This window comes from Aquarana catesbeiana, linkage group LG03 (assembly GCF_042186555.1).
Source record: "Aquarana catesbeiana isolate 2022-GZ linkage group LG03, ASM4218655v1, whole genome shotgun sequence".
NCBI lineage: Eukaryota > Metazoa > Chordata > Amphibia > Anura > Ranidae > Aquarana > Aquarana catesbeiana.
Window position 1 is genome coordinate 628,684,206 of NC_133326.1, and position 25,550 is coordinate 628,709,755.

A 25,550-nucleotide genomic window follows, 5' to 3' on the forward strand; every position below is an offset into this window, starting at 1 on the left:
TCCTCAGATAGAACAGCTGTATCTTTAAATGTCTCTTGTGTTATGCAAATATATTTTGTATATCTTATGCGCTCAATTTCATATATCAGGGGTCTCCAAACTTCTTAAGGAAGGAGTCAGTTAACTGTCCTTTATAGGGACCAGACTGTGCCAAGTGAGAATAACAATGCCCGATCTTTGGTATTAGGAGGAGAAATAGTTAGTGTTGTTGGGAGAAATAGTGCCCCATTTTTGTTATCAGTGGAAGGAATTATGTCCCATCATTCATGTCAGTGGAAGCAATAATGCCTCAAGTGCCAGATAAAAGCAAGCAAAGGGCAACATCCGGTCCCGGGGCCGCAGTTTGAAGCCAACTACCATATATTGTATGGCAATCAATCTGTGATGGAACAACTTTCAAAAATTCCTGTACCAAATTGTATTTCCACAAAAGAGATGCAATCCTATATAACAGCAGGTCTTCAAACACTCGTTATATCCAATGCACTGGCCAGAACACTGCAACAAAGCAGGACTGGCTCTGCATCTGGCAAAAAGTCCACATTTATTGCGTGTCGTGCATGGTATAAACAATATGACATCCCCACATGTTATATTCTAGTAAAGGTAACAGGCATAACATTCCCCAGGTATAAGTGCAAAAGCCATCCATCCTATGTTGTGGAGCATAGACCACTCCATAGGCCACTTCATCACTCCATAGGCAGGAGACCATCAGGAACCTGTAGGTTGGTGAAAGATGCCTAACCGGTTTGGCCGGTATTAGGCCAGCTGCATTAGAGGCTCTAGAGCATTAAGCCTCTGATGTGGCTGGTCTAATCCTAGAAAAAACAGTCAGGCATCTTTCACCAACCTACATGTTCCTGATGGCTCCTGCCTATACACTGAGGACGTTATGAAATTATAAGCATTTGGGTGTTATTAATCCAGTTTGCCATAGCTTATAGCGTGATCTATACTCCACAACTTAGGATGGATGGCCATTGTATATAAGTCAAGGTTTCTGGTTGCTATTATTGGGTTCCATTCCCAACAGTGGAGTATGACCTATTATAACATTTTGGAGACAAGTGAATGAACTGAAAGAGATTCCATTTGCAAAATACATTCAGACTGGATTGACCCATGTATAGATATCTGGATGTATTTTTTTTTTATGTATGGCTTTTTTGCTTTAGGAATATTTTAGGGGAAATTTACAATACCAGGTGTGGGTGGGGTTGTTTTCTTAACCTTATTTTTGGCCAAGATTTTTTAGTCATTTTTTCTATTGTTGAATGGATGTGAATAATGTGGTAAGATTTTAAGAAACCCTAATCGAATGACACCGAAGGCTCATTTACACTAGCGTCAGCCTTCTAAATAGTGACTCATGCTGGGCATATTGTTCTAACCCCTTAAAGCCTGCACCACGTGCTGCAACCTAAATGGGAATGCAACATTCTTGCCATGAAGCAAAGCATCACAGCCATGGCATATGTACACCCCTGTCCGCTGACTTTGGAGCTTAAAGGGGAGCAGTTGGGGGGGTTGGAAAAAACTCATGCTCAACTGCTGCAAGTGTACATGAGCCCTTAGTTTGCTAGAGCAATGTGCATCCTGAATAATTGATATAGTTTAATACCATACATTTTCATCTTCTTCAGACCCCCTGTGCCTTTTTGTAGCCACTTCCTGTCTACATGCATGCACTTGTCTGATTGCTGCATGACATTTTTCAGGAAAGGTTTCCTGATGGTGACAACAGTGGACTATACTGGTATATTGTGCGTTATTATGGCCACTTGTGACTTCCATTGGAAGCTCATGTAACAGGGTGACAGCAAAGGAGCTCAGTTAGCAGACAGGGACAGAGCATTGTCACCCTCTAACAGGAGGTGTCTGAACAAAGACCTTCATGGTAGTATATCACCAGGTATTATTTTAAAGGAAGCTTTCGGATTTTAAAATATGGAAAGCTTCTTTTAAAATCATAATAATCTTAGAAGATTTTAGCAACTGGGTTGACATACTTTAACAACTAAAAGCATTTTTCTGTAGATGTTATTTACAACCTCTAAATTGCATTGGATTTCTTATTTTCACATGCTAATATAAAGGGGAAAATGGTGGTGAAAAAGCAGCAATGTGTTTAATTGACTTGTATTTGTTGCAGTATCCATTTCTGTTGATGCTAAGCCTAGTAGATTCTTTACAAATACATGAGGTGTCTTTTCCTCATTAATTCTTCATGACGTGCATGACCTGAGGTGTGGTAAGGGCACATCTCATCCTTTTCTTTGCTGCGTGCTGGTCACTGGTCAATGATTCAGAAAGTATTGAGGTGAGACGCAGTCAGGCAATTAATGTTTTTAGAAGGAGGTCATCAAAGTCAGCCCCTGTCCACATGTTTTCTTTAAAGAGAACGGATATTAAATGCACTTCAGTCTTAGTCTGGAATAAGTAACCTAGCTTGGATTATGAACATTTTTTATTTGTCCTTATACTTATACCTTATAGTATTAATTATTCTGTCTGAATCAGATTTAAAAAAAATTAAAAAAATAAAAATAGATCATATCTGCAAAAGAAGACTCCTAATAATACTTACCGCTTAGGTGGGTGGCGAATCCAAACTTCACTCTCTTTAAGAACTACCACCCCGAGGGGAATCTTTGGCATAAGACACATCCAGGTATACTGAATGCCTGCATCACCCACTGCATGCTGTGGTTCTGTCTGCCACCCCTACATCAATACACGGCACAGTAGTGACATAGGGGTCAGAGGAACAAACCACAGTGCGTAGCAGGGAGACCAGGCTGTAGCTCAAGTGAAGACTCACCACCCACCGAAGAGTTAAGAATATAGAGTAAAATTTTGCAAGCCCACTTTTTTAAGACTTGATTTTGCACATGATACAATCATGCCCCATACACATGATCGGAAATGCTGCCAGCAAAACTCTGATGAGAGCTTTTGGTCGGAAAATGCGACCGTGTGTATGCTCCATCCGACTTTTGCTGGTGGAATTCCAGCTAGCAAAAGGTTGAGAGCAGGTTCTCTATTTTTCGGTCGGAAAAAGTTCCTATCCGAAAATGCGTTCGTCTGTATGCAATTCCGACGTGCAAAAAACCACGCATGCTTGGAAACAATTCGACGCATGCTCAGAAGCATTGAACTTAATTCTCTTGGCTCATCGTGGTGTTGTACCTCACCGCGTTCTTGACGGTCAAAAGTTCAGAGAACTTTTTTGTGACCGTGTGTATGCAAGCCAAGCTTGAGCGGAATGCCGTCGGAAAAACCATCCAAGATTTCAGCTTGTGCCAGGGGTTTAGAGGTCAACCAAAGTCCTAAGCTGGCCATATGCAGCTCAATTTTCATCTGATTCTTGCTGAAATAATCGGAATTTGAACTGTTGGCACCACCTGGCTCAACAAACATCAACTGAAAAATTGAAGGATTTTCTCCAGAAAACAGTCAAACAGTGACTGCAGCTAATTAGCTGCAGTCACTAATTTAGGTGTTCCACAAGTGCTGTGACTATATGAATACAACAGCCAACAGGGGAGATTCCTCCTCCATTTGAGCCTGGATGGAGAGATCAAGTGACATCTTCTGTTCAGCACCGGTATGGCTAGCCTTAGAGTTTCTGTCAGCTGTCCTGACCCCTGACACAAGCTAAAATGTGACAGAGAAAGATCAGGCATATAGAGCTGATGCCTAAAGCAAACCCCCCCCCCCAAAAAAAAAACATTATTTCTTACCAGCCTGCTCAAACAAAAAATTTGAGTGTACATGCAGCGCAGTGTTCATTTTTGGCATTCTTGGGTGCTGGGATAAATTAGCTTCTGCACAAGTGCTGGAGTTTAGGCATCATGGCCCATCCAATCAAGTTGACCGAAGATGTAAAACACAGAAGTATAGGTGGCTTAAGTCCCACTTTAACAAGCCATCTATGCTTCACCTACATTAGGATGTGCTTATTTATTTTGCCAAACACAATTCAAATGATCCTGATTGGACATGATCCTGTCGAGAAACTTTTGTGCTTTAGTGATGTGTGGAGGTGGTGATACCCCAGGTAAAGGCAATATACCTGCCACTCGGCCGCATATGGCTCCTTCTCTAGAATAGACTTATTCTATGCCAGCGGCCTCCAACTCTCTCGCACCCAAGAGGTTAAAATTCTGCCACGTGGCATTTCTGATCACGCTCCCCTTCTCCTACAGCTTAACATGAACTCACTGGTGGGCACTAGCCTCTGGCAACTCTCGTTTCTGGATAACAGACAAGCGTGTTGCCCCTGAGGTTGCGGGAGAGATGGGCACATACTGGCTGCATAACAGGGGGATGGCCCCCCCGTCAATGGTATGGGATGCTTATAAGGCATATACACAAGGACAATATTGCATGTTTATTAGCAAGGTTAGGAAAAACAACAGGCTTGCACTGGAGGAGGCGGAGGGATGAGCCCATAGCTTTGAAACCAAATACGTGACTACTAGAGACACAGGGACATATGCAGCACTCCAAACACTCCACCGAGAAATCTCTGTGCGGAGAGCCACTGCGACTCGGAAGCTTTTGCTGTCACAGTCGCAGAGAATATTCGAGCAAGGGGAGAGATCAGGCAGATTGTTAGCATTGCTGGCTAGGGAACGCTCTACTATAGCACACATTGCGAATATAAAAGATGATCAGGGACATGTACAGGCTGACCCTGTCCCGATTAATGCTAGATTCGCATAATACTATGAAAACTTATACAAGTCTAGGACAGGCTATACACCAGATTCCCTACAAGATTTCCTAGCCCAGATAGAATTCCCTACTATATCGGACGTGGCCAAAACTAAACTAGATCCACCAAACACCCTTAAAGAAGTGCAGTTGGCGATCTCATCGCTCCAACCTGCAAAAACCCCAGACCCAGATGGCCTACCAAATTTTATAAGACAAATATTGAATTCCTTGCCCCACAGTTTGATGAACTTCTACTATCCATACTAGAAGATCGGTGTCTCCCTTCATCTATGTCGGAGGCAGTGATTGTGGTGATCCTTAAACCACATAAGGACCCTGAGCTCTGTGAGTAATATCGACCCTTATCACTCCTTAATGTGGATGCCAAGATAATTACCAAAATTTTAGCAAATCGTCTCAACTCGGTCTTCCTTTCCCTGGTTCATGGAGACCAAACAGGCTTCATGCCAGGTAAGGGCACAGACATCAACCTGCGTCAGTTATATACAAACATATCCCACGCGGTGGCCATGGAATCTCCGGGAGTGGCGGCGTCTTTAGATGCCGAAAAGGCTTTCGACTCGGTCGAATGGGAGTTCCTTTGGCGAGTATTAGAGAAGTTCAATTTTGGGCCCAAATTCATCTCGTGGATAAAGTTAATGTATGCCAGTCCCACTGCTAGAGTCAGAACTAATGGCACCCTTTCGCCCCCCTTCAATTAGCACAGGGTCACCAGGCAAGGCTGTCCACTGTCCCCGGGGCTATTGGCCATGCCTATCGAACCCCTGGCCATCGTCATTAGGTCATCTACAATCACAAGGGGGATGGAGGTGGGCCCACTGAGGGAACAGATCTCCCTCTATGCGGATGATGCCCTCCTTTATCTCCCCAATGCCTCAAGCTCCCTGGAGGAGGCCCTGTGGGTTATTGACCTGTTTGGGTCCTTTTCCAGGATACGTATTAATTGGAACAAATCCATACTCTTCCCATTATCCCGGCCGCCCCTCCTCCCTCCTCCCCATATACCCCTACAGTTGGTCACTAAATTCAGATATTTAGGCATTGAAATTCAGAAGGATCCCTCCTGCTATCTAACAGGTAATGTATACCCTATCTCACAACAATTAAAACGGAGATGCCTGGCCTGGAAGTCCCTCCCCCTAACACCTGTGGAGAGGATCAACCTCCTAAAAATAAAATTTCTCCCCAAATTTCTGTATGTTTTCAGAAACACTCCAGTCCCCATTCCTAACTTTTTTTTTCACAAACTGGATCAAGTAATCAATACCTTCATTTGGGTCGGTCTGACCCCCAGGGTGGCTAAAGCTATTTTACAGCTCCCCCTGTCCGCAGGCAGACTGGCATTGCCGTGCTTGAAACAATGCTGTAGGGCAGCGGTGATGGTAACGGTGCGTTGGTGGTTCACCCAATCATGACATAATCCATTGGTTAATCTAGAGGCAGTCATCCTGGGGTCCTACTCGGCACTAAGCAACCTAGTGTTCAGAGGCCCGAGAGCACAAGCAGCAATGACCATCCCCATGCGTACTACGACCAAGGTCTGGGAACAGCTGACAGCTAAACTCAATCCGCCTAACACACGCTCTCCTTATACGCCACTTTGGGGAAATCCTAAGTTACCGCAACTCTTGTCTATCCCAGACCCAGCAGATACGAAATTAAGATTTTACAACATATCATGCCAGAAGGCAAGCTCCTTTCATATGATGAACTGAAACACACCTTCCAACTCTCAGCGAGAATGTTTTTTCTCTACCTACAATTGCGACATGCAATACAAGCCCAATTTTCAACTGACATACACTTAAAATCACATGTAGTGGAGCGTTTTCTTATTTCCACCAGTGCAGACCGTATCCTCTCGTCCCTGTACCTTCAAATATCCTGTGAGACTGACAGCCAGTGGATTAGGCTCTTTAACAAATGGAAGGCGGATTTGCCCTCCCTGACGGATGATGATTGGGAAGAAGGAATCCAACAATATAGCCCTCTAATGATATCCGCTAGGGACAGGTACATCCAGCTAAAATTCCTTCACAGGGCATATTACACCCCCAAAGGCTTGCTAGAATATACCCTACCCACTCTGACAGATGTCCAAAATGCAATACTGAACTGGGTACATTCTTCCATGTAGTGTGGTCTTGTCCCCTTATTCAACAATCCTGGAGGGAGGTGGTGCAGTGTATTAACTCAAATGGAAACTTGACCATAATGCTCGACCCTCGTGTCCTCTTACTTGGTATATGTGACACTCTCACCACAAATACCCACAAAAGGTTACTAAACTTCTATGCTTCATTTTATGCCAGGAAGGCCATCTTGACTAAGTGGAAGCAGCCTGAGCCCCCAACGGTTGGACAGTGGAGAACTCTCATTGAGTCTACCCTTCCACTCTACAAACTTACATATATGAGCCGTAAATGCCTGAAAAAATTTGGGAAAATATGGGGTGCCTGGGCCAAATACTAAAATCCTGCTCACACCACGGGAGGTCCCCACTTTGCCTCAGATTGGCAGATTGGCGAACCTTGCGCAGGGTTTCCCCTCCCCCGCCCCCTAGGGAGTCCCCTCAATCCTATTATCACAAATGGGGTTGGTATAGGATAGGATTATCTGTAAATGTATGATAACTCATCCTCTGAATAAAGATAACTCTACCTCCTTTTCTACAAAGAATGTATCATCGATGTTATGTACTAAGATACACGTGTAAATAACATTTAGACTACTATGTCTTACATCTTGTTGTCTTGTTGTCTCCGTCGATGTATATCATTTGTTTTATTTTCTCTTTCTTTTTTTTTATGTTTATAATTGTACTATGTACTGAAACTTCTCTCCCATTGGAGATTAATAAAAACTTTTCTGTTAAAAAAAAAAAAAAACTTTTGTGCTTAGCATAACAGTCAAATGTTCGAAAAGCAGGACCGCTGTTCATAGAGTTAAATTAACTATAAGCAGTGGGTTGAAGGGTTGCTTCATTTGTGCTAAGTGATGCTTGACCTAGACAGTGCTCACATGGCCTCTTAAAGGCAGCCTACACCTGCCCTAAGTAAAATCAAATAAGAATGCAAATTTAAGCCTTACTTATAGTATGTAAGCTTGCAAACTCATTCTAATTTAAAGCTAAGTTTCACGCAACTTAATTCTCCTTGAAAGATATGTGATTGAATTGTTTAAACCTATAGGATTTGAGAGCTCTGCCTTTGAGTTCCTGTGTCTGTACACCAACTATGGTCATTAGGAGGGGTCCCCATTCTTTACTTTTTTTTTATGTGTAGAATATTTGCAACAGGAGAATCTGGAACACAGGTGGGCAAGAACATCCAAAACTCTCAAGTGGAAAGCAGAGCAATTATGGCAGAGAAGTATCACTATTGGAGCATCTAGGACTAATAAGAAGACAGAGGCCCACCCACCTCTGTTCAAAAAAGTGTCAACCACCCCAATCTATAACTGGACTTTGCAGCAAGGTGCACATGGTGGGTACGTGTGCTGGGAAATCTTTTGTTTGTTTGTGGCCCACCCACCTCTACCTTTGACTAAATGATCACTTTGGTGGTGTCCACCAAGTCCACCACTTGGTGGACTAGGCAATTTACTTAAAGCGGATCCTCACCCACGATAAGCACTTTCTTTATTTTGCCACCTCCCTCTCCCTCTTACACAGCTGGATTTTTTACCTTTTTTTAGTTTTCAATGGATGCACTTCCTGAATCCAAGCCTAAGTTAGGATGATGTGTCTAGCCACCTGCTGTCTCCTGGGATATTTACAGTATTTCTTTGTTTAAGTGCGAAATCTGAGACATGTGCAGACCCACAGCCACAGGTCTCTGCCAGTGAATGGGTACTGGCAGAGAACTGCAGCACGTCTGCACATGCACGGGATCTTGTTCCAAAATGGCAACACAGGAGCAGAGTAACAAAGAAGAGTTTAGGTTGGAAAGTCAATGCTAGAAGTTTTATCCAGGTAGGGAGAAGCTCCTCTTTAAAAAGCCCAGGTAATAGAATTTAATTTTAATTCAGTTTGCAATGCGGTTTACAGAACTGTGATAAAAACAGGGGCAGTGGAAGAAGAAACCCTCAAAACAAGAGAATGTATCTGGAAATTAAGATGGGCGACATAAGAAATAATATCAAGTAGGCTGCGCTGATCAAAGATACGTTCCTTTCTGCTAGACTTGCGCAGCGCAGCTATTCCTGATTTACATGTATGATTATCTTTGGAAGCTCTCAAAAGACTATGAAAGGCCAAGGACAACATTTTTTTAGATCTCCAAGTGGTCCTACCTACGTGGAATTTTAACAATCAGTTTCCACACATGCACGAAACCTTTATCACAGCAAGTCTTTGTCTTAGCACAAAACATATAGAGAATGAGACTTACAAAGCTGCAGGCTGCTCCACCATCAAAGTTATGCTCCATTGGAATCAGCCTGCCGTGACTTTAAAAAATAAAACCCTTAAGCTGTATTGAAAATGGTATATTAATTAAAATACCTAATTGGTCCTGGGAGAAACATACTGTTATTTTCAGCCTCTTATTTCCAATTTTTATTACAAGCATCATTTGGTTAAGACATGATGGTGAAATGAATTAGTTGAAAGAATGAGTAAAAAAATTAGACAGCGGTGACTGCAATGCTACTTATATTTTCCCAAGACAGAGAGATCAGCGCAAAGTAATCAGAGATCTGACACTAAATTCCTTCATGGCTGGGGGTATTTCATGCTGCCTTGACTGGAGTCATTCTGGTCTAGAGGCTTTGAAGATAATTATTTATTTTTTTCTTGGAAAAAGCTACGATGGGCATTTTGAGAAGTGCCTTAAAATCCAAGTAAACCCTAAATGTATTTTATAGTATGTTTGGTATAATTTATTTATTATAGGTACTTATATAGTGCTGTCAATTTACAAAGCACTTTTACATATATATTGTACATCCACATTAGTCCTTGCCCTTAAGGAGCTTGCAATCTAAGGTCCCTAACTCACAAACATATATTAGGGACAATTTGGACAGAAGCCATTTATCCTACCACGATGACTTTGGAGTGTGGGAGTAAACCGGAGTACCAGGAGGAAACCCCCACAGGCACAGGGACAACATGCAAACTCCTTGGTAATGCCGTGGTTAGCATTCAAATCAGTGACCCTAGTGCCACTAGGCAGAAGTGCTAACCACTTAGTCACCTTGTCTTACTGTGTACAGTTTTCTTAAGCACATTTTTTTAAATTAAATCTGTTGCAAAGTTTATTACCTGGAGATCCTGCCAGTAACAGCACTTTCTGTTGCCGGCTGACAATGCTCAGCCAATTTTTCAATTCAAAAACAGTTAAAGGAACAGAGTTTCCCTTAAAGTAGAATTCCAACTAAAGCCTAACTAGTCTTAAAAATGGTCCCTCCCCTCTCCCTACACCTATACTAACTAATCTGTGTAAGAAAGATGTGTGTACTTACCTATTTTCAGGCTGCTCCAGTCAAGTGATCCGGCTCCCTTGTGTCAGCCAGTGGCAGCTGCAAGGGAGAGGAGAGACTGCCAACAACAATTGCACCATGGGAGCCTATGGGTGACTTCATCATCACTCTCGGCTTTCACAGTCATTGTTGGGCACCCTCTCCATTCCCCTGCAGCCACTGCTGGTTGACACAGGGGATCACCTGACCAGACTGGAGCGGGCGGAAAACAGGTACGCATATACATCTTTCTTACACAAGGCAGCATAGGTGTTAAGAGGGGGGTGGGAGCATATTTAAAGTGAAGTTCCACCCAAAAGTGGAACCTCCGCTTATCTGCTTCCTCCCCTCCTCTTGTGCCACATTTGGCACCTTTCGGGGGGGGGGGGGTTACAGGTACCTGTTTTTGACAGGTATCCTTCCCCACATCTGGGAGACAGCACCCCTACTCCTTCCGCCACCGCCGGGCCAGTTAGAATGCACAGCGCGCTTTGCACATGTGCAGTAGAGAATTGGTTGTGAAGCCGAAAGACTTCACTGCCGGTTTCCCTTATGACTAATGGTGCAGGCAGCACCAAACAGCTTATCTGAAAATCAGCTGGGATGCTGACATCGTTGTCTCCCTGGAGAAGTAAGTGTCCATATATTAAAAGTCAGCAGCTACAGTATTTGTAGCTGCTGAGTTTTTGTTTTGTTTTCCCCAGGCAGAACACCGAACAGTGACTGGATCCAATCAGATAGCCACTGTTCTGGTGGGGCCAGCTGTCAAAATACAATGGCCACAGCAGGAGATTTGTTCATCCATGATGTATCTGCATGGATGGAGCTGAACAAAAAAAACTATAAGTGTATGGCCAGCATTGGTGTCACTAACCTGTCATACCTATTATAAAACATACCCTAGCACTTAATTCTTCCCTGTCTGAGTCCTAACCCTTAACCTAAGCCTTAAAAACAAACCCTTAATTCATAACTCCAAGGTTAAGTCTGCCTACAAAGACATGTTTATGGGAAACACATTGAAATAGGGTACTCCCTGCCCTACACTTTGCCACCCAAGTCCCAGTATTCCCATCTTCTCTACAAACCTGCTCCTGGCTTCTTCTTGTTGATAAGGGGTAAAGAAAATAGAGATTTATGAGGTCAATGAGAAAACTCAGAAACAGAAAGACCTGTTTTGTATTTTAACAGTACCTGCCATTTGCATGGAAGGTATTGTCAAAACTATTCCCTTTCCTTTGCTTTTTCCACACACTGTGTAATTTTTCCATGTGAAATACAGTATATTCTATAATGTATGTATTTCTTCTTCTTTATTTTAGAATGCTGCAGCGTTACCACACAACACAACACACATTGCAGCATGACTTTTTTTGTGCACTGCAAACCATTTATTTAATTGGCTACATCATGCAACACATCTCAACGCATGAAGATGCATTCCCCACAGGAGTGAATGGGTCCTCCATGATCTCAAATGCAACTGAGATGTACTTGAAAGCACGCCGCATATGCCTAGTGACACAAGCCCTAAAGACATTATCATAACACAATTTTGACATACAGTCACTGATAGAGAGAATTTTATTTATTAGAATTTAGAATTATGTTCTGTATGTTCCCAAGTAGAATGTAAGCTTAAAGCCAAGTTTTAGTCAAATTGTATTCGTTTTGGATGGCGTGGGGAAGGGTTGCAACTTCTGTCTGGTTTTTATAGTTGTCTGTGTACTCATTATGGAGATGTTTTCTCATTTTCTGTCTATTTGAAGTGTGTTAGATAAAAAAGTAAGGGGAAATCTCCCCAGTGAGGACCTACACAGCATTGAAAACAAATTTAGTAAACTGGGGAAGGGTTAAAACCTAAGTAAGGATTTTACGGCTGTCTGTGTCTCTTGATGTTACACAGTACAGGAAGGATGGGACACAGAAGGCATATAAAACTTAACAAAGATCCTAAGCTTTACACACTCCATTTAAAATAAAATAAAAAATTGGCGGCATTTAAGCTTCAACATGCATTTGACATTTGTCTCCTTTTTTTGTATGACTATATGTCTCCTGTATGCTAAAGCTTTAGGCTATATGCTGGGCGATATACATGAAAATATTAAAATAGAAAGCTTTCATTTGGTAACTGGATAATCACATCATGACATTGCTTCCAGTAGTGCAATAATGAAATATGTATGCATAATATTTCCATGATGGGTCTCATTCCCACTTGCAGTTAGGACAGACAGCAGATTCTTGCGGCAATAATCTTCGGATTTCTGTAGCTGGAATCACAGGTGGCTGTGAACAGGTGTGACCAGGAAGCCTGTACAAAGCCAAGATAGGCTAACAAGAGCCACGGCTGTCCACCACTGTTCACATGTATCCACACATCCAGTGGTTACCTGAGGTTTAGGGATTGACAATTAGTCCTGGACACAATCTGTGTCAATCCAAGGTTCATCATCTGTCCCTAACTGCAGGTAACTGCTAGATGTGCCGATACATGTGAACAGCGGTGGACAGCCATGGTTCCTGTCGGCCTGTCATTGCTTTGTATAGGCTTCCTGGCTCAACTACCTGTGATACCAGCTGAAGAAATCTGAAGATTCTTGCTGCAGGAATCTGATAATGGCCCTAAATGCAAGTGTAAATGCAGCCTAAAGGGGTCAGGGGTTGTGTTTTGGCTGCTGCCACCACTACCTTTACTGAGACATGGTCCACTTTAGGTCCACTTAACTTTGCACTACTTTACATCTTGATCTGTTGTATTATTACATCATGATATGCAGGACTAGTACAGCAGATAAAGATGTAGCAGTACAGCAGGGCTAGATGTAAAGTAGTGGAAACTTAATTAGACCTGAAGTGGACCATGCCTCAGTAAATGTAGTGGTTGTAGCAGCCAAGACAGAACCCCTGACCCCTTAGGGCCTGAACTCAAAATGTGAAGATTGGCGATCTTATAGGAAACATCAAGAGCTGTTAATTAGTTCTAAGCAGTACTTGTGCTCTGAAAAATCAATTTTTTCTTCAATTCTTCCTGAAAGATTTCAGTGCACTTAATGTGCCCAGTCCTAAAAGCAGTATATTTGCAGTGTGAAAGCACTGTGGCTCTGAAAACTCTCATGGGTCTCAAAAAAGTCTCATGGGAATTGGAGCGAGTTTTGATGATGCTACTGTTCAGCGTTCTCCTTACTGGAGAGGAAGGATGAACATGAGGACCGGCAGACAAGCATCTCCCTGCTTTATTTATTCTGTAATCTGTGCATTCTGCACCTCACCTGCTGCTTTTCAGATATTCTCTCACCAGTCATTAGACCACCGGTCATCAGGGGGGCACCTCTGACATGAAGAAGGAAGGCTCTGCTCCTCTACCAAGATGGCTGCCTTCATATAGATGCATAGTGCAGAACAAACTATGGTAAGTCCATAACAAGGAAAAGATCAGGTTCATTGAGTCTACAGATAATACTGTTGATTTATTTAGTCCACTGTCCTGTACTTGCCTTTTTGGGCTCCTATTCTATAGTTTTGGTCCTTCTTAAGCTGGCCTTGCACATTACAGCCTTATTGTACATTAGAACATTTCCCTCCAGATTTACCAAAGATGTGTAATGCACAGACACATGTACATGTATGGTCAGCTTAGAAATTGTGATTACAGTGTAGATTGGAGTGTTGTAAAGAACAGGAAAGTGCCAAGATCCAGTACAAAGAGTAGTAGGGGTAGTAGTAGCATTGGTAGTAGTAGCAGGACAGAAGAAAAAGTTTATGAAAACTGGACAAAGAAGGGGATGCTGCCTAGAGCAACCAATCAGACCCAAATGAACAAAAATAATAAAGGATCTGACTGATGCATATAAATAATTTATCTACCTTTACTCCAGTTTTCTTGCTTCTGCTTTTATAACCCAGCTGCAGAATGTTATAGGAAGCCGGAAATGGTGCAGCAGCTCAACATCGGAGCACACATGGGACAGAGCAGGTTCGGGGGGGGGGGGGGAATTAGACAGTGACTTAAAGAGAAGGAGAAAGCCGAAGACAACAATATCATCACTCACCACAACAACAAGGGAAACCGGGCCAATAAAACTCCAGATGAAATAATTATCAACCCGCAGCCAGCAACTGTGACAGAGAGAGAAATGGGAAAACAGTCAGTGGCACTGATAGAAGAGCAGAGACACAGTCACATCCAGATAGCTGGCTAATGAGAGATAAACACACTTCCCCAAAGTCAGCTAGAGAGACAGAAAACGAGGTATATGTCTAGAGATTGTATCAGACACAAAGACAGAGAAAAAGAAGGATACATAAATGTTAGAGAGCAGAGAACCCATAGTCAGACACTGATTACAAAAGAAGAAAGTTAGCACCTAGTGCTAAACTATATGAGACAGGCAATAAACTACATAAGATAGTCAAGAGGAAACATAGACTATTGCCCTATTAGAATGAGAAAAGCAGGTAAACATTGGTAAAGAAAGTTCACACATGGTCATCGTAAGGAGAACTCCATTTTCACAAGAATAAAATATAAAACACATATATTATACACAATTGTAACGCAAGAAATGTAATTGCTATAAAGAATAATTTGAGGCATCAGCATGTTATACACAGTTACAGTTATATATGTACATATATATGTATATGACATACCTGGCAGATGATGCTGGAAGCTGGAAATCACTTAAGAAGACATTGCTACCGCAGTGATCTCCACTTGTTTCTGGATCCCATGTGGAATGGTCAGCCTGATGTCTTATGAATACAGGCACACGGGTGCCATTCAGAGATTGCTTTGCATTATCTGAATGAATGCAAAGCATTCTCTGATTAGCCGAGGTGGAGAGTGTGATGTCACCTCCCCACCTCATCCAATAAGGGAATGCTTTTTATACATTCAGAAGATGCAAAGCGTTCTCCGAAAGTTGCCTGTGCTGAATGGCCGACCTACTGTGCTCAGAATGCAGCAAGACAGATGATTGGCATGGGACCCAGAGGCAAGCAAAGATCAGCTACCAGCAGCATCAGCCAGGTATGTCATATACATAGCTGGACCAATGTAATGTCATATACTGTATATATAGTTATTTTCGTCCAAGCTAGACATATGTAACTATCCATAACATGCTGATGCCTGAAATTAATCTTTAACCTCCATCCTCTCCGTCCAACATATTCTTACCATTCATTAGCCTCCCCAATGCTCAATTAATTTACAGGAGCCAAAGGAAATACAGAGTACTTTTAATAATGCAAAAGCTTGTGACCCACTCCATATGACAGCACTGGGCTAATCAGCATTATCACAGAAGGAGTCCATAGCCATATTTTATGCTACTAGTATGGTGACTTATGGGACTTTCCTCTATTACTGGCGACTATACAGAGCAGCGGAGGAGTGAAAGGAAGTATGTGCTGCTGGCAGGGCTAAATTTAGGTGAATAGGTTGATTTGCCCTGTGTGACCAAAGCACAAGTTTACTTTAATTCTTTAATAATAGCATTTGCATTTCACTCTTTAGCTTGCTATATTTTTCTAGAGCTGCCAAAGAAATGTAACGTCATTAAACAATGGAAACCAAGAGTGTTCCGTGCACTATCTGTGTACAGAACACTTTCCAAACTCCACTTTTTTGTGATTTCCTTATTGAAAAAAATATTCACAAAGGTTCACAAAGTCAAATTACAGGCATCCTCTGCAACAGATGTTTTATTTTATTTTTTTAGATACTCTTAAAGAGTCTTGAAGATTAAAGAGATGCAGATGATAATGGTCATCTTATAATAAAAATTAAACCAATAAGAAAAGGCAGATAAGGTTCCCACTTAAAAGCCAGTTTAAAAAAAAAAATCAGGCAGATATGAGTATATAGTGGGACACTATATTTGTCAGAGAGTAAAAGGTACACTTTTGTACATCCGTTAAACATTAAGAAAAGGAGGAACCTAGCTGGCTACTATTTCTCAGATAGACCCAATATTAGAAGGACAGTAGTCCACTCACGCTTTATCTGTGCCGTAGCTTCTGTAATCTACAGCTGCTGAAATCCCCACCACGAGGGCTGGGAAGACGTAGCCACAGAGGTAGTAGTACTTTCGACGAGAGTGCTCTGTTTCAAACACCTCCACTAGCATGAGATAAAGCTGCACACCCTCTAGACAAAGCCAGGAGAAGGCTGACAGACTGAAGAAATGTAAGAGACCAGCCAAGATGGGGCACACCACCTGAAAGAGATGTATAGTATAACAAAAATAAGCAACAGGACAATGTTTAAGCAGCCTTGTTCATATAGCAGGAGTGAGAACGAAGTTAATAGAAAGACAATGCACACCTGATACTGGGTTTTGTCAATACCGGTGAGGAAGAGAAGCTCGACAAGGAAAAGGCTGATACACAAGTTCTTGTGGATGGTGTTCCTGTCAGTCTGAAGACCTCTTAGGAAGCAGAAGGTGGAGATACAGATTCCCAGACAGACCAGAGAGATCACAATTCCCACCCATGAGATGACAGAGAGCAGCAAATCATTTATATGACCTGGGTACTGAGAAACACAAGTAGGCAAAAGAACACTGTCAGATATGAGATTGTTGATGCTGTAGAGCCATCAAGAAAAGACCTAATAATGCTACAGATAGGACAGTAGTGGCGACAGAAGCAGAAGTCAACAATTTATGCTAGGAAATGGCAAAAATATGATTCAGACAATCAAAAAAAAGGAAAAAAGATTAAAATTAAAAATTATAGAGTAATACACCAAATACAATAACTTCAAAAAGACAGTTAAAATGCACTCAGTTCATTAGCAGACTAAATGACAATCATGGCACTCTCACCATATCCCTCTGAGCCATTAGCACAGCAAAGTTGGTGAGGTGGTTGCATGCACAGGTTGTGTGAGTCTTGTTGGTATGGACCAAACGGCAGCCCTGCGTCGACCAGTACCCCAACATGGAGCGCTCCGAGTAATTCCAGAATGTGCAGTTGGCATTAAAGTGGTTTTTAGACTGAAAGACAAATGAAAAGAGGCAATGGTACAGTTTGCTTACTCTATCTTCCAGCTATAACAGACGTACACTGACCACTGAATTTACAAAAAAATCCAGAGGAGAAGCAATAACTTGTGTGTTCTGGTGCTTTTCTAAGCATTCTTTTTAACTTCTCCCTACCCCACACATGACATACTGGAGACCTACTAGAAGCCAGTAAAACAGGCCCTCCTTCTGTCCACCACAGCTGTGAGAGTCTCAGATTGGAGATACTGCTTTGAACATCCAACAGATCTGAAACTGTCAATTTTCAATGGCAGTAGTTAGAGGCACTCATAGCTACTGAGAAAAAGCAATCCTGCCATAATTCTGGCTTTAGAAAGGTGTATAAATGGGGGCAAAGGTTGGCAATAGGAGTCAGGTAGTGGCTCTTGTATGCCTACTTAAACCACTATAACTATTTCTATTCCTGAGAAAGATCCGATCACCAAAACATCCTTCATTCTACTCTTCTAATCGGATCTTCAACTAGCCTATTTTCTTTTCTACTCAGCTTGAACCACCTTACACTTACACTTCATTCTACTCAACTAAACATATTAGTATATTAGTATATCTTACAAATCAAACATAAAAACTGCCCCTCTGAACAATTAAAAACACCCCAACTTTTATGGATTACTCACTGACATTAAATCTACCTCTAATCTATAAAGCCTGCTAAATATTGAAATTCATATTCAGTTCAATCCACACTCCGCTGTACCTCTACACATACGGAATAATATATTCATGCAATCATTTTTGTGGATGAACATACCATTTGGCAATATTATGTCCTAACTTGAAGAGAAAGATAGACTTTGATTTTCACTCCATGCTTAATTTATGCTCCCCAAGCAAATGTGAGGTTTACTTCACTTATACCCTATCCGCCTCGCTTCATAAGTAGGATCTAATGTACCATTGTAGCTTATCTTCCATACATCATATCCTTCTCCACCATACAATCTTTTTACAAAATTTTCAGCAAACCAAGTATATGTAAAAGAAACCTTCAATGTATTAAATTGTGGGTTATTTTTAGATTGATAGGCTCAAAATCAGGTCTTAAATAATGAATGGATGAACCTGAAAGACGTGTTTTATTTCATCTAAATGTGGTCAGTGAATGAGGACCTTTGCCCTTTTCTTTTTTGTTCTTTAATATATTGATCTTGGCATTTTATAATAAGTAGTTTAGCTTGTTTTAGGTGCAATTCCCTATTTGCATGTGTCTTTGCTATTACCTGTAAGTGAGGTAAGGTAAAGATAACGGGTTCCACCAAGAACACTCTGCTAGACTCCTTATTCATTGAAGCAGCAATTATTTGTGAGTTTACGACCAGTGAGTGTCCAGTAGAGCCACTCTCTCCCCCAAAACGTACAGTAGAATTTTCCGTTGACAAGAAGAGACCGAGATTGTTGTAGAGGATAAATACCACCTTCACCACTCCTGCAGAAAAGACATACTATACAATCATGTCAGAAGATACAATAAACTCACCTACCACAAATACCAGTACCCGTTTTTGAGAGATTACATCAGGGCTGTACAAATCCCAGAAGTCAAACAACCCATGCTTCTGATAATTGCATCTGCTCACAACTTTGTAAAGCCTTTTCTATTGCTACAAGTGGAAGCATATGTTCTCTTTCTTCTTAGAAACGCCTCCTGGCTTCTAGACTGAACTGACCAGCTCCTCCAACCTACTTGTATGTTTAATGAATCACTTTTTTGTACTGCTGATCTGCATTTCCTTTTAAAGCCAATTAATTTGGGTCATTTCATTCATTTAATTTATTCAACGATCGGTCCACCCGAATCAGATACATTAGCTTTTGGTAGATGTTAATCAGTTGAATCACATGCTTTTTTTTTTAAATGTCTTAGAGACTTTGGTAGTGAGATCCCAGCTGTAGTTTGCCTCTTTTGCTTTGACGTCTCACTCTCTCTTTTAACTTCTCCAAAGTTGACCATGATTAAAGTATATCTAAACCCAAGAACAAAAATGTAATATATATTGTAGCTCACCAGTTTTTAGATGTGGTGGCTACACTGGATTTCTTTGTTCAGGGTTTTTATATTATTTTCACCAGGAGATTCAGTAAAACACTTCCTGTCCTGGGGTGACAAAGCTCACTTTCCGTACTGATTCCACAGAGCAGGGGTCTCCAAACATGCTAAACATAGGGCCAGTTTACTGTCCGTCAGACTTTAAGGAGGCCAGACTGTTGGCTATAGAAAATGTCCTGGCACCAGAGGGAAAAAACAATGCCATCTTTGGTATGCGGGTGAGGAGTAGTGCCTCATCTTTGGTGTCAGTGGGAAGAATGGTGCCCCATTGTTAGTGTCAGTGGGAGGAGTAGTGCACCATCATTGGTGTCTTTGGGAGGAATAGTACCCCATTGTTGGTGTCAGTGGGAGGAATAGTGCTCCATTATTGGTGTCAGTGGGAGGAATAATGCCCCATTGTTGGTGTCAGTGGGAGGAATAGTGCTCCATTATTGGTGTCAGTGGGAGGAATAGTGTCCCATTGTTGGTGTCAATGGGAGGAATAGTGCTCCATTATTGGTGTCAGTGGGAGGAATAGTGCCCCATTGTTGGTGTCAGTGGGAGGAATAGTGCCCCATTGTTGGTGTCAGTGGGAGGAATAGTGCTCCATTATTGGTGTCAGTGGGAGGAATAGTGTCCCATTGTTGGTGTCAATGGGAGGAATAGTGTCCCATTGTTGGTGTCAGTGGGAAGAGTAGTGTCCCATTGTTGGCATCGGTGGGAGGAATAGTGCCCCAAGGGCCAGTTAAAGACAAGCAAAGGGCCGCATCTGGTCCCCAGGCCAGTTTGGAGACCACTGCTATAGAGTGTTCCTAGGACAGGAAATGTGTTAAAGCTACAGACCACCCCTCTTCATCTCTATAAATAAGTGAGAGGCATTCTGTAGTTCACAGAGGTGCACTGGGCAGATCTAAAACCTCTGCTTGGGATTTAACAGCAGGATATCGTAAGCCCAATGGATTTCTAGCTGGTGATTTTGGAACAAATATAACAAAAACGCTTTCAATGATATATTTAACATACCACAAGGGAGCAGACAAAACAAAATCATTGTTAGGGTTTACATACATTCATATAACTAAAAATGCAGTGGTAAGCCTGAGAAAGGGATCTCACCATTTCGACTGTTCTGCTTGATAGAGTTGGCCGAAAGCTGGATGGAACTCACACTGTGATTGTCCTGGGGGAAAACCAGCTCAGAAACAGGACCCTCTGTGTTCACCACTGACACCTCGAGCACTAAGAGAGGAGACAGAGAGAAGTGTAGATAAGGCATAAACATCACCAACATTAGGAGAGGGGACAATGCTATAGAGATCACACAGAGACATCTCCACTATTACGAGAGAGAGTATTATCTCACAGACCTCCATCGGTGAGAGACAAGCCAGTTATCATAGCCAGAAACACTTCCGAGACAGGAGATAGAAAATTTAATTTTTGGATTTGTGCAGGAAGGTAGATTTGAGGGTTAAGAAGATTTCTGCAGGAAGAAGAGATTTGTTCTTTTTTTTTTTTTTGGGGGGGGGGGTTAATTTGTGCTTGAGGGAAGAGGATTTGTGCTTGTGGGAAGAGAATTTGTCCTAGGAGGAGGTATTTGGGGGTTAGAGGTGATTTTTCTAGGGGGAATTTGGGGGGGAGGGGGCAATTATTCCTGGAAGTGAGTTTGGGAAGAATTTGTGCTATGGATTTTTCTGTTTTGTGGGACGGGGGTTTGGAGTCTAGTACTGGGGGGATCCGGGGGGGGGGGGGCAGTGATTTGTCCTGGGAGAGGGGATTTGAGGAGGAAGAAGAATTTTTGCTAGGAGAGGGGATTGAGAGGGGTGAGGATTTTTTTTGGGGGGGTGGGTTTTTTTTTTAGGTTGTTAGGTTGTTGAGGGGACAAAGATTGTGTGGGGGATTCCAGCAAGGGGGACATTTCTTGTAGTGGGAGGAGGTGGGAATTTTTGCATTTTTGTTTGGGTATTCCCCTGACCCCTGCACTTCCTTCATTTTGCACTCCACACTCTGACCTCTCCACTTTCTGTGTTTTATGCACTCTGAAACACTCTGCATTGCAGCACTCCTGTGCTATAATGTACATTACATACTTCTGGACACAGTTGCTGGTCGCTAAGCTGGCCCTGACTATTCCTGTAAAATTATCCTTTAAGCTAGGCTCAGACAAAGTGTTAGGTCTTTGTCGAGTTTCAGTGTACAAAAGTATATTTAATGGGAAGCTTTTCATTTTATAAAAAAGATTGTACTAAAGTTGAAACATGTCTTTGAGACTTTTTGCTTGTGACACAGCAATCAAAGCATATTTTATGGCTACAAGGAGGCTCAGGTTTTTTTAAGCATGCCCCTTTAAACCTCTTGCACTGTTAAAGCAATTATTACTCTACTTGGGGTCCCGAAAGGTGCCCAGGTCTTTTACAATCCCAGCAATGCACCTGCAGAGGATATTGAGTGTTACAGAGGAAATTTGCAGTTTTTAGTACTTTTCAACCTGAATCCATAGACTCCTGTTTGTGTATTTAACAACTTATGGATGTTCCATTTTTTTTTTAGATATCACTGGGGTCAGTTTAACACAATAGATCCCGAGAAATCCAATATGTCCTATAGAAAAGTTCTGAAGCTTTGTGAAGTTCTGTGCCGTTCTTATCTTCTGGCTCTGGGAAAATGATCAACCGGAATTGCTTTTTGTTTAACTCGTTTTTTAAGAACTTTCTTCATTTCTGCTCTTCAACAAATATTTTTTTTTTCTACAACTTGTCTGCGTTGGATGAATTATGCTAGTAAACTGAATCATAATTTCTAGGAAAAGTTCAAACAATTTGAAGATATGCCCCCGAGAAACGAAGAATCGAAATATAGAGTTTGCAAACACTTCTTCAGCACCAAGGAGATTAATAGAGATCACCATGGCACATCCAGAACTGAGAGGGAGAAAGAAACAGAAAACAAATACATTTCCAGCACAAAGAGTTTAAGAGTTTACAGATATACTTCCATCAACGAGAGAGACAGCATACAAAGATATATCAGGAGAAAACTAAAAAAGCTCCACATGCCACACCAACAGTAAATTACACATACAGTATATCAGCGTTGAATGAATGCCAATTCCCAAATCAATAGTATCAACAAAAATGGAAATAGTGTAATGGAATTTAGCTAAACATATACTTTATTTCATCACCTAATATAGAAACTTAAAACAAAAACTTGTAAATCCCTTTCCCAAAAAAATCCAATCGTACACATGAAATAAGATGTCAACTGTCATAAACACAACACCTAAACATGGGTTAGTGACCGGGACTTGATGGAAAGAGACACCTTGCCCACATCCCTATATACAGATACACAATGGGGGATTTCCTCTTGATGGGACTTTAGAGGGCAGGAGTCTCAAGGCAATATAGACAAAATATTAATAATAATAAATGCGTATTTTATTAATCAAAAAGTTAAAAAAGACATGACAATCAATAAAAAACAAAGAAAAAGCGGATGCTGAATGCACAATGGTAATGATACAGCAATAATGTAAGACAGATTACAACGATATACTTATCCCCACAAAAACTGTTCCAGCAAGAGGAAAAGTTGTACAGTAGAGCCCGAGGTTTTATCAGTGTTGTGACCTCTTCTTCAGGGGCTGGTAGTGAGGTACTTAATCTGTTGTGTTATTCCTTGATCCGCATTCTTTTGCATCCAATTTAAAAGCTTTGAGGGGGTGGAATGGTTTGCCAATGGAGTTCAAAAACTGAAAAGCCTCTGCTATCACTGAGGGACTAAATGTTTCCGCACCTAGGACACGACACAAAGGGTGTCCCGCCCACCAGCTGAGGACACCACTGATGTTTTAACAATAGTGATATGTAGTTGTTGGCTGGCTGTGCGTATACAGGGTAGTTAGCCCTAGTAACAAACTAAAAATGAAGGTGTCCCCAAAAGTGCTGTCTGGTCTCAGCGCAAAAGAGGAATCACCAAAGTAGCCTCTGCAACCAATCACTTGGGAGGTTTAACAGCTGAGCATACCATCTAGTGTCCACTCCAGCCTGAACACCTATTCCTCCATTCCTCCATTAACTCAATGTGACCTACACTCTACCTAATATAATATATAATCAGCACAGTGGTTTAGTGGTATAGCACTACTACCTTGGAGCAATAGGAGCCTTACACTTTATTACCAAAAGTATTGGGACGCCTGCCTTTACATGCAAATTAAAGCGCAGTTCCACCCACTTTTTTTTCTAAAGGCTCCTGTTCTACTGGTATTAATCAAGTTCTCTAATAGATGTTCTTACTAAATCCGCCGTTGTATTACATTTTTTTTTTCCCCTAATCTTTGTCTTTTCTGTGCTGCGTGGGTCCATCTGGATTGTGGGCATGTGAAGCCCACTAGAGCTCTTTTCCAGGATATGGTGCTGCTGGATACCCAGCATGCACCTCCTGATCTTGCGCATGCGCATTACACACAGGGTGCAGCACGGGGATTGTCTCGGGTTACCATCACAATGGGCGGCGTCGGAGGAAGTGCCCGCCCCCTTCCTTTTTTGAAATAAGACAATGAAATCCTGCGTTAATGCCCACTGACTCCTGGGAACGATGACACACATCTCCCAGGAGCAGAAGCGCTGCAGGAAATAACGAAGGAGGCAGAATACACAAGACACCCTAGCAACAAGCGACACAGAGTAAGTAAAGAAAAAAAATCGCCAAATGTTGTTCAGCTTGCAGGAATGTACCTAGTGAGTTAAATTTTTATAATATGGGTGGAACTCGGCTTTAACTTTAATGGCATCCCAGTCTTAGTCCGTAGGGTTGAATATTGAGTTGGCCCACCCTTTACAGCCATAACAGCTTCAACTCTTCTGGGAAGGCTGTCCACAAGGTTTAGAAGTGTGTCTATGGGGATGTTTAACCATTCTTCCAGAAGCGTATTTGTCAAGTCAAGCAATGATGTGGACAAGAAGGCCAGGATCGCAGTCTCCGCTCTAATTCATTCCAAAGGTGTTCTATCGGGTTGAGGTCAGGACTCTGTGCAGGCCAGTCAAGTTCCTCCACTCCAAACTCACTCATCCATGTCTTTATGGTCCTTGCTTTGTGCACTGGTCCAAATCACTTGGTGGAGGGGGGATTATGGTGTGGGGTTGTTTTTCAGGGGTTGGGCTTGGCCCCTTAGTTCCAGTGAAACTCTTAACGCGTCAGCATACCAAGATATTTTGGATAATTTCATGCTCCCAACTTTGTGGGAACAGTTTGGGGATGTCCCCTTCCTGTTCCAACATGATTGCGCACCAGTGCACAAAAAAGGTCCATAAAGATAAGGTATTGGAAACATTCCAAAAACATTCTTTTGGCCAAACCTCAAGTTGCTGAAATTGTAGGACCTAGGCCTTTGATACCAGCTCTGCAAGTGAAAAATTTCAAGGACCATTTAGGAATGGGGTAATTCCAACCCAAAAGAGAAACATGGTTGAGTATAACTGCAGTGCATGGTATGAACCAGTGTGGGAATTGTATTATTTGCCTATATGTGGAAATTGACTAAAATACAACTAAAACTAAAACAATTCAGAAGACTAAAAAACGACTAAAGCTAAAATGGTATTTTAGTCAAAAGACTATGGCTAAATTGAAATTGAAAATTTAAGTCAAAATTAACACTGGTCATTACCCAGGAGGGTACAGGCAACAATGCAGATTTGACAGGGATTCTAATCCCTACTCTCAAAAAATAAAAAATAAGGTTAGTCTCTAGATATACTAATTAATGCTCTGTAGTGTGGAACAACATGGAGTACAACTTACTTTTTTTTTTTTTTATCCCAAAGACAAAAAATAAAACAGAATGAAAACAGAAAATAATGATATATATACAGTATAACTGAGAAATGGAAGTATGCACACCAACAAATTTGTTAGAAGGAAATGTAAAAATAAGAATAATCTTGGGCTTTTAGCAGGCTTACCGACATTAGTCCGAGCGGTCTGAAAGCGGGCAGGCTCTTTGACATTGTCAGCTACTAGAAAAGCTCCTTCTTCCAATATGTCCAGTAACATGGTAGCGGCATGCTCCTGCTCGGTGGCATTCATATCTCGCCATGAGGGTAATGCTTCTGGGCGTAAGAGGTTATCTACTGTTTCCACCACCGCCTTTAAATGAAAAACATATGCAAGCTAAGTATGACTGATTGTGCAAGACCTGCTTGTTCCATAGAAAATACACACACACAAAACATGACTGCGTATAAAATGGG

The 25,550-nt window shown here is 41.8% G+C and overlaps 1 protein-coding gene across 9 annotated transcripts in view; it reads right to left on the minus strand.

Annotated features, from left to right (window-relative positions):
* The window catches only part of ADGRL1 (adhesion G protein-coupled receptor L1), a 631,260-nt gene that overhangs the window by 34,780 nt on the left and 570,930 nt on the right, over positions 1-25,550 (minus strand). For all 9 annotated transcript variants that reach the window (XM_073622453.1, XM_073622449.1, XM_073622454.1 and 6 more), the window contains 7 exons: positions 25,263-25,446; positions 20,410-20,532; positions 18,488-18,693; positions 17,046-17,216; positions 16,544-16,753; positions 16,216-16,436; positions 14,265-14,331 (listed from right to left, as the gene is read on the minus strand). In XM_073622453.1, the coding sequence (XP_073478554.1) occupies positions 14,265-14,331; positions 16,216-16,436; positions 16,544-16,753; positions 17,046-17,216; positions 18,488-18,693; positions 20,410-20,532; positions 25,263-25,446 (1,182 nt within the window). The remainder of the gene's footprint in view (positions 1-14,264; positions 14,332-16,215; positions 16,437-16,543; positions 16,754-17,045; positions 17,217-18,487; positions 18,694-20,409; positions 20,533-25,262; positions 25,447-25,550) is intronic.